General features: G+C 53.3%; 1 protein-coding gene across 1 annotated transcript in view; it reads right to left on the bottom strand.

Moving 5' to 3' along the window:
* Positions 1-452: 452 nt before the first annotated feature.
* Positions 453-10,170, bottom strand: part of CPLX2 (complexin 2) — a 99,515-nt gene continuing 89,797 nt past the window's right edge. The window contains exons 2-4 of the mRNA XM_004696803.2: positions 3,379-3,499; positions 3,073-3,248; positions 453-2,016 (exon numbers count right to left, since the gene is read on the bottom strand). Coding sequence (XP_004696860.1) covers positions 1,819-2,016; positions 3,073-3,248; positions 3,379-3,409 — 405 coding nt within the window. The 5' untranslated portion in view covers positions 3,410-3,499 and the 3' untranslated portion in view covers positions 453-1,818. The remainder of the gene's footprint in view (positions 2,017-3,072; positions 3,249-3,378; positions 3,500-10,170) is intronic.

The raw sequence follows: 10,170 nt of genomic DNA on the forward strand, positions 1-10,170 counted from the left end.
GCATAAATCCACTAAAATGGAAAACCTGCAGGATGCAAACTGGGGTCAAAGGAGCAGGGGCGTTGGGGCAAGTCGCCCCTTCTCTGGCCCCTGCTCGTGGGATAGGCCCTGGCAGGGCCCAGCATGGCTTCTTGGGGCACGGCCTGGACCCGTTACAGAGACTTCTGAGGACCTCAGGCAGGAACCCCCAAGGGTAGGAGGACAGGAGGCCAAGGACAAGGGCTGCTCTGGGATGTGGCTGCCCAGGAGGAATGGTCCCCAGGCAGGCAAGGAGACTTCTCACTCATGTCCCGTTCTCCAACATTTGCCACTGCACACAAGGACCTTTTCAGAGCCACACCCATGCACGCAATGCTTGAGCACATCTGACAGTTCCCTCCAGCGCGCGCGTGTACACACACACACACACACACACACACACACACACACACACACTGTAGATCTCGAATCTCTGACACACACAGGAGATGGCTAGCACCCACGCACCACATTCCCAACCCGCATGCTCACACACACACTCTCCAACACACGGCTTGGCTCATGCACACACACATGCACTCGGATATCTGCAAGCGCACACATAATCTTTGGCTGCACACAATTGCCGGTGTAGTCTCAGGCATGCATGGGCACAGACTCCCCCTACACTTTCAATCCTTGGCTCCCCCAGTTCTCACAAATGGGACTGGACTGGAGATCCTGACAATTTAGGGGTGGGGACATGTCAGTGAGATCTCAGACATCCCAGAGGGGAGTTTGTTCTTGGCCAGTGACGTGGATGGACAGATGATGTCTGTCAGTGGGAACTGGCTTCTACTTAAGGGCTTGGGGCTTTGGCTAGGAAGGGTCCTCCTGGGGCCCCTGGCCCTGGAAGCACATGGTTGGGACAAGTGGGAGAGGGGGTGGACAGGAATGGGGGCAGCCTGGCCACACGAATGGGGAGTCCCCATGGCATGGGCGGATGCTGCCCAATGGCTCCAAGTGTTTTCTGAGGGTCCTGGCAGCTCCTTGGCTGGGCAAGCGGGGCCCAGCCTGGCAGTGGAGCCCCAGGACCTAGGAGGGGTTGGGGAAACAAAGGGATGTCCTATTTTGGGGTCCCTCCACAGATATACTACAATCCAAAGAGGATCCATTTGGAGGGACTGGCTTGGCAGGGGCTATGCCTCTCTGGGTGGGGCTGCGAGGGTCTTTCTGGGCTGGGTGCCACTGGGGGAGGGGAGAACAGCCCCAGTTTCCTGTCCAGACCCGGGCCTGGCTGGAATTCAGTGGGTCCTCCCAGGCTGGTGCCTATGGGGTAGGTTTACCCCAATTCCCTTCCTCAGCGCTCCTGCCCTGACCTGGAGGCAGGCCTATGGGGGTCAGAGGCCGAAGGTCAGCATGCTGGGCAGGGCTGGAATGTGTCATTACTTTGGCTGGCTGGGGACAATGGTCCACCTGGCAGTGGGGAGCATGAAGGAATGTGTGTGTGTGTGTGTGGGGGTGGGAGTTACCACACCAACAAAGACCCTGGGTCTCCTGTGGTGGGGGGCGGGGTGAGGGAGGGGCAGTGCCTTCAGGCCTGGGTTCCAGCAGAGTAACTGGGGAAAAGCTGTCTTCCCTTTCTCCAGCCTCCTGGGAGTTGGGTGGGGCCCGGTATCCTGGGGTGAAAAGGGTCCAGGGAGTGCTGAGGGGGAGGAGCCCCTGGCCAGGGAAGGGGGGCAGAGGCCAACTGAGGTTTTCCCCTTCAGAACTGAGACTGAACTGAATAAAAAAGAAAAGAACAAATCAAAGAAACAGGAAAAAGTAACCAGTGGCGCGGGGTGGGGACAGGAGGGCCCGTTACTTCTTGAACATGTCCTGCAGTGGCCCGGGCAGGTATTTGAGCACCGTGTCCAGGATGCTCTCCTCCTCCTCCTCCTCCTCGTCCCCACAGCCTGCAGGGATGGCCTTCTTGGGTCGGGTCAGGCTCCCCTCACAGGGCTGCTCCATGGCAGCTTTTTCCTCGGCCTCTTTCTCTTCCTTCTTCTTCAGTCCATACTGGAGAGGGGCAGGGGGGAGACAGACGTGAATAGGGTTATCAGAGAACCAGGCCAGGCAGACCCCTGAAAGCCTCCCTGCACCTCAGTTTCCTCGTCTATACAATGGGGCGAAGGACCCTTTCCTTCTGGAATGGTGTCTCGTGCTCAGGAGGTCCGACCGAGCTTGGGGCTTCCTCTGACCGGCTATCTCAAAATCCCAAGAGATCTAAACACGGAAAGTTCGCCCAAGGTTTAGGAGCAAAACCTTCTCCAAACTGATGGGGGGCTGTCTTCTTGCAGTATTTGTGACGGGATGCATCGCACTGTTTGGCCTCAGGGGGCACCCTCAGGACTGAAAGGCCACAGGAAACACACATTTTTTTCTAAGGGGCCTGCATTCTGAATTCCATGCCTATGCTCCTCACCGGCTTCAGGAGGAGCTTGTGAGCCCCCGCCAGGACACCCGATCTCCCATTTACCTAGTGCATGCTCTTATTTGAGTGATCCTCGGTTGGTGCTGGGCTGCTAATCTAAAGGCGGTGGTTCGAATCCCCGCAGCGGAACCACAGAGGACAAGGCCTGGCGATGCGTTTCCATTAAGCTGACAGCCAAGAGCATGCTATGGAGCAGCTCTACCCTGACACACGAGCCTGGAAGGGAGAATTGACCGGACGGCCACTAACAAGGACTACAAGCCTCCCTGGATGGTGTGCTGGTGAGTGAGATCCATTTTTCTGGTAGGACCAGTGAGACTTGGAGGGGCTAAGGCTTGAGGTGAGAGCAGGGATTTAGGGGAGCCTGAGCCGAGAAGCCCTGGTGGTTTAGTGGTTCCGTGTTGGGTTGTGATCCACCAGGTCAACCGTTTGAAACCAGCAGCTGCTACAAAAGACTAGCCTTTCTATGCCTGTAAAGCTACAGTCCCTGAAAACTCACAGGGGCACTTCTACCCTGTCCTCTATGGTCACTATGAGTCTGCATCCACTCGATGGCAGTGAGTTTTCAGGGCTTTTTTGGAGCTGGGGGCTGGGAGGGCTGGTTTGACCCCTCAAATCCACGCCTGCCTTCGGCCGCTGACCTTGTCTCGGATCTGCTGCCGGACCTTCTCGCGCTCGGCTTCCATTCGCGCATGCTTGGCCTTGCGCTCCTCCTCCTGTTGCCTGAGGGCCTCCTGCCGTTCCTCCTCCTTCTTCTGCGCATCCGGGTCCTTCTCTTCCTCTCCCCCCAACATCTTCCCCATGTCCTTGGTGGCCCCTACAGCCGGGAGAGGCAAGGAAGGAAACGGGGCGGGATTAGCTCAGCAGCAGAGGCCTAGGATGGGGCAGAGGGCTTAGATACCCTGAGATCCCTCCCCTGGGACCAGGGTCAGAGGTGCGGGCCTTACCTCCGAGGGCCTGCTTCATGACGAAGTCCATACTGCTGGTTCGGGTTCACGTGTTCTAGTCCACGGCCGGATTCACTGGCAGCACTCGCTGCAGGTCTGGTTCCGCGGGAGATGTCCCAACCTGCACAGGAGGAGTTGGGGATGATGGGAGAGGCCACTGCGCGCGTGCGCAGGGAGGGGGAGCTAGGCTGACCAGCGACCACACTTGGGTTTAGGACCCAGGGGAAAAAAGGGTCAGCACTTGACTATGATGGCGAGGATGCTCGGAGCAGTTCTGTTGTGCATAGGGTTGTTATGGGTAAGAGCCGAGTGCACAGCCCCTAACAACAACAATAACGAGCTGGAAGGTTGGCAGTTGGAACCCACACAGCTACACCATGGAAGAATGGCCAGGCGACCTGTTTCTGCAAAGATTCCAATCCAAACTCACCACCATTGAGGCCATTCTGACACAGAGTGACCCCATTCGAAAGAGGAGAGCTGCCCCTGTTGGTTTCCTTTATGGGAGCAGAAAGCCTCCCCGGGAGCTGCTGGTGGATTTGAACTGCTGACCTTGTGGTTGGCAGGCCAACTCCTAACCCACTATGCCACCAGGTTACAACTAAGAAAGCCCTGGAAGTGGGGGGGGCGCAGTTCTAGTTTGCAACACATGGGGTCTCTATGAATCAGAATCATCCTGACTGGCAACGAGTTTCTTTTTGCTGTGTACTAGGCACACCTTTGTACGGCCAAATGGCTTCTCAGGCCTAGTTTAAAATCTCTGTCTTAACCATAGGATGCTAAGTGGAGCCAGGAGTATTTGAAGAGCCTGGAAGACCTGGGTTCTGATGCCCATGCACTCCTTTTGTTGCAAAATGGCCTCTGGTTAAGTTATGTCCTCTCGCTGAACCCCAGCTTCCTCCTCTACAAGAAAACAGACAGGGAAGTGCCTGGATTTACGGGGCCACTGGGAAGATTGGGGAGGATTCCAGCCTGGGCCTGGGATGGCCATTGGACCCATCCAAAGGTCACAGGGCCCGTGCTCAGGGCCCCAGTAAGTCAGTGATGGGTGACAAATACCTCACTTCAGTGAACACATTCAGACATTGGAAATTAAACCAGTGCTATGATCACAGCATATAGGAACATTGAGTGTTTTATGGCTCAGTGTTAATTTTAAATTTCAATGTCACATGGGGAGGTGTTGGAGGTATTCTTATTGTGTGTGTGTGGAGGGGGGGGGGCCCTTGGTGCCTTGAAAGTGTCTGGCACGGGGCCTGGTGGAAGCTCAGCTAACGTTAGCCCTCCTTTCCCTCTTCCTAAGTCACTGGCTTTTTATTATGTTTTTTCCCTTTGGAAAAGTGCTCAGAAGAAGGTCTCCAAATAAAATCTTCATAGGAATCTATTATGCAAAAGATGTAAAAGTGGACGATCTGTAGTCTCTACCCTTGATCTCCTTCCCAGGCTCCCCTCAAACCCTAGAGAATTCAGACTCTCAGGTGCTCTAATACTTACAGATCTTTATATTTTAACTATTAGGCTTCATGGTTGTTTTATTGGGCAAAAAACTCTCAAACTCTCTGCCATCGACTCAATTCTGACTCATAGCGACCCTATAGGACAGGGCAGACCTATTCCTGTGGGTTTCTGAGACTGTAACTTTTTAGGGGAGTAGAAAGCCTCATCTTTCTCCTGCAGAGTGGCTGGTGGTTTTGAACTGTTGACCTGATTGTTAGCAGAGGAAAAGCATAACCCACTGTGTCACTGGATGTGAATGGGGACCTACATGAGTTATGCAAAGAATTCCATGAATTGATGGGCAGCTGAGGCCAGATCTGCTTCACAAGGCTTTTCCTCCCACAGAGCCTGAGGGAGGGTCTTTATGACTTGCTAAGGGGAACCATAGGTCCGAGGTTGGTGCAAACAGCATTCAACTACCACCCTAAAGATTACTGGTTCTAACCCACCCAGTGGTGTTTCTACAAAGATGACAGCCAAGACAAGTTTAGAGAACATCTCAACACTGTAACCCTCAAGGTCACTATGAGTCAGAATCAACGCATGGTTTTGATTTTAGGAAAAACAAGGGATCTTGGAAAATGCCCCAGAGGCCAGGCCGGATATTAGAACCAGGTTGAGCTTAAGGTTGATGGCTGTTCATTGATGATGAATTTTCTTCATTTCTTTCAAAATGAGAAAACATATCAGTAGACTGACATCTTTCCTTGATATGGTCCCCAAGAGCTTATCTGAGGACTTCTATGTGATCAGACTACCTAATAGGTAGTGGGGGAAAATCCTCTCAGCCTTTGGCATCAGGCTTTGGTGTCAGACATACCTAGTTTGAAACCCCTGTGCCAATGCTTATTGGCTGTGGGTACCAGTGTGCTTTGCAAGACGGAGGGTACCCTTGTGCAGATGTGTGAAGGAGAAGAAGACGTATTGATCACATGCCTGGGATGTAGTTGGCACTCATAAAATGTTAGCGATCGCTGAATTCATGCCTATAGAGACGAGCCCCCAAAGAACTCGGCTTTCCAGGAAATTCGAGGGAACCCAGCACGACCCTGAATGCTGAGCCTGATGGTTGCTAGGTTTAGCCACTCAGATGTTTTCACTTGATTGAAAACATTGTGAAAAGACTGCGTTTCTAAGAACAAGAAAGGAACAATGTAATCATCAAATGATTTCAGGAACCATTGGGTTCCCACTCTGTGCTTACATGCAGCGCAAGGAAGTTCAGGTGGTGGTGGAGGATGCAGGACTCTAATTTGAAATTCTTCAAATTGGTCAACAGGACAGCTGGGCTTTCACCCCAGCCCGGTCGGGCCCTAGCTTGCTGGGTGATTCTGGCAGGTCTCTTGCTTGGCCCAGATGATCTTTGCAACCCTTTCCAGTGCTTCCGCTTGAGGCCTCCTGCAGCGGTTTGACTGCTGACCGCCCCTGGGCCCCACGAGTCTCCCCTCTTGATTCCGTGGCTCAGTTCTCTCCTCTCCCCACACCTCCAGCTGCTTTCTTCCTTCTTTTCTCTCTCTGATGCCTTCTCTTTCTTCAATAGGCTTGTTTTCCAGAACTCCGACCCCAACCCTCTTGACCTCTCTCACAGACCTCTCTTCTGGGGTCCAGACCTTTCTATTCATCCATCCACTTGTTATTCATTCACAAGTGTTGGTTGAGCACCTACTATATATACCAGGCAATGTGGACTCACTCACTCACTCACTCACTCACTCACTCACTCACTCACTCACTCACTCACTGCCATACAGTCGCTGCCGACACCCAGCGATCTTATAGGACAGGGCAGAGCTGCCTCTGTGGATTTCCAAGATAAATTCTCGACGGAAGTAGAAAGCCCTGTCTTTCTCCCATGGAGTGGCCGGTGGTTTACAACTGCTAACTTTGCAATTAGCAGCCCAACGTCTAACCACTAGACCAGCAGGCTTCCTGGGCACTGGAATATAACAGCCAACAGGACTGACAAAATCCTGCTCTCATGCAGAGTACATTATGGGATGTGAGTGTGTAGGGGAACAGGCAATAACTAAGTCAAGACAGGTATTCCTTTTTCCCTGGATGTCCCACGGGTGCCTTTTATCTCCTTCCTGACTTCTCTGTTCCGATGCATCCATTCAGCAAACACCCATTTCACCCTGTCCTGGGCCCCCAGTACTCAAGAGTTGACTCTTGTGAAGCTCAACTCCTCATTCTTGGTGAGTTGTGCTCTTAGCCTGCTGGGATTAGGTCGCTGCACATCTGGGGGTCCACCCTGAAGTTCTGCCGGGTAATTGCAGCATGGCTGTCTCTGTTGCTGAGCAATTTCTCCATTCACCCTGGACAATCCGGGTTTTTCTGACTCACTGTCTCCTCCAACCCATGACCCTCAGCAGGTGGCGGTCTTCCCACTTCAGGAGGTGCAGTAGAAGGCCTGTGGGCTCTGGGATCAGGCACACCTGACTTTGGTCTCCAATCTCCCACTTTATAGCCGTGTAATGTTGACTTAGACTCTCTGCTTCCAGTGTCTTTATAAAGGGTGGATTACAACCCCGCGGTGAATGATTAGAGCTAGCCTGTGGGATATATTGGATGCATGATGGGTGCTCAGTAGTTGAGGGGTGCCAGCTCTTGCAACCTCCTCTCCTAATTCAGGAGGAAGAGGGCTCCCTCTTTCCGGCTGCAGACAATCTATGTGCCACCTCCCCGCACCCCTCCCTCTCGATCCATTCATCATTCTCTCTTCCTCCCATCTTCAGTCTCTTCTCCACAGAGCCCTTTAAGCCCCTCCTCTCCACTCCTTCTTCCTTGGAGCCTGCCTTTCCCTCGTCTCTGCCCTCTTTGTGATGGGGTGGGAATGGGTGTGTGTGTGTCTCCTTTTCTGCTGTTCCCAGGCAAGTCCTGTCATTCCGGTATCTCCTGGCCACCAAGCCTGCCCTCTCTGGGGCACCAGAGGCCTCCTAGAGGGTAGGCCCTGCAGTGTCTTCCCAGCCTCCCCCTCCTCCATCTCCTGGCAGCATCTGAGGTTGCGGATGACACCTCCCAACTGTGGCCAGCCTTCTTCCTGAATCTCCTCTCTGATTCCTCACCTGGAATGCTTGCCATCTTCACCCTGCTTATCAGAAAGCATTTCTCTCTACTGTTCCTTGCTTCTGAAATGTACTTGTTCCCTCAGCAATCTCTCTCCTGCTCCCACTCCCACTACTCCCCTCCTCCGCTGCCTTCCTTGGGAATCTCATCTACCCCATAAGTTTGGTGTCCTTGAGCCGCACGTGGGGATCTCTCTCTTCCTCTCTCTCTCCCTCCAAACCTGTGCATTTAAACATTTTGTAATTGGTTCTATTTCGATCTTTTTCAAACCTTTCCCCCATGATATGTAGCAGAGCTTCATTCTGTATTCATTGTTCCGATCTGTATCTCTTTAACAATTTTACTTACTTATGTGATATTTTACACCTGGCAAGTCTAATATCTGGAATTCCAAGGGAGGTGATCTAAATCTGCAAAACTGCACATTCAGATTGGCTTCTGGGTGTGGTCACGTGGAGCATCTCAAATCCCAGTCTCCCCAAAGAGCGGTCTCAGCCTCGCCTTCCACACAAGCATCTCTATCTCCTATGTGCCTTCAAGACCACTTGCCTCAACTCAGAACTCCAGAACCAGCAAAGGCTTCCTTCCTTCCCTCACTTCACTGCCTCTGCAAACATCCTCCGAGCACCTGCTCTGTGCCAGGCATTGTCTGGGGGCTGGGTCTGAGACAGGGAACACGTGAGTCCCTGCAACTGTTCTCACAGTCCACAGGGGTGGCAGGCAAGGGACTGGGGGAGAAGTCTGGAGATTCTGGCTTCATAATACTTCTGGCATCCATACCTTCTGCTCTTATTGCTGCTAATGCTTGTCCCAGGGCCTTGGGGTTCTGGATCTGTGCAGAAGCTCTAAGGCTATCCCTCCCCCAGCTCTCATCCATCCTCTGCATAGCCGTCTGGTTAATCTTCCTAAAGGGCAGATCTCCTTGTGCAAATGTACCCTGCAATGGCTCCCCGTGGCCTTGTTAAGCAACCAGAGTCCTTGCTCCAACCTGCAGTCTTGCACAGTCTAGCACTCGCCTGCCTTGACACTCATCCCCCGGCTCTTGCCGTGTGGCTCTGCTTCTGCTAAGCCCCAACACAGATTCTTGCCAAACACCCCGAGGCATCTGTCTGCTATTCTCGAAGCCTTAGAACCCCTTAACCCTGTCTCTGCTAGCTCACATCCTGGCTGCACCTCCGAAGAAGTGCTCTTGTCCAAGAGACTTTCATCTTTCCCAACTGCAAGATAGAAACAACTGACCACTTCGCAATGGTGTTATCAGAGTTCCTTAGGCACTTGATACAGATTAGCCGCCGCCACCACCATCATCAACTACAGTAGCATTAAACGTCTAAGACCTAGCTTATGCAGCATTCCCTCCCTGAAATTTCCACCATTTCACAAGACGTGACAATGTCTTCTTCCTCTGAGATCAGGCCACTTTCTGTGGCAACGCTGCACAACTCTGGCTCCTGCACAGTGTGTCCAGGCACGTGCCTTCTTCCTCCACCTCGGAGTTCCTCCGAGGGGCAGCGCCTGTATCTTGTTCATTTTTCCCATCTCAAGAGCCCCACTACCACTTCTGCTCTATAGATCCTGGTGGCACAGCGCTTCTGCATTGGGATGCTAACCGCGGGAGTTCGAAACCACCGGAGAAAGAAGGCGCTTTCTACTCCCCTTAAAAAGAGTTCCAGTCTCCCAGAAACCCACTGGGGCAGATCTACCCTATCCTGTGAGCTGACATCCACTTGAGCGAGGGCAGGGAATTTGTCTGTCTCTTAGGGACGGCATTAGCCAGACTGAACGGTGATGTTGGTTGTCAGTGAGTGTACGCGTTCCACATAGGATCCCGCGCATCTGACTTTGAACTTTGGCGAGTCTGTGTGAGCATGCATGCGGGCTTGCTTGTAGACCTTTTGCCATAAGCCTGTTGGAGTGTGAAGGCCGTGCGGGTTGCGCGCGGTAGAGGATTTGGACCGCGCCGCCAGGAGGAGCTCCTTAGCAGTTCTGCAGGCTGCCTGGGTCGGTCTATCCCAGCGCGGGAAGGGTGGCGTTGGCGGGGTGGGGTGGGCATGTTGGGCTGGAGGATGGGAGCCGTGGCGGGGGAGGGGAAGGATGTGGGGTGGGGGGCGGTGTTAGTGCCTGAGCGCTGCTAGGTTTCCGTCCTCCTGTGCCAGGGATTCCAGTTCGAGACGCGTCTCCAGCTTCCTCTCCTGATTCCCCTCCGCTCCCACCACTCCCCCCACCCCC

This window comes from Echinops telfairi, unplaced genomic scaffold (genome assembly GCF_000313985.2).
Source record: "Echinops telfairi isolate 266 unplaced genomic scaffold, ASM31398v2 ScPeMD7_7469;HRSCAF=8507_0, whole genome shotgun sequence".
In the NCBI taxonomy this organism is placed as follows: Eukaryota; Metazoa; Chordata; class Mammalia; order Afrosoricida; family Tenrecidae; genus Echinops; species Echinops telfairi.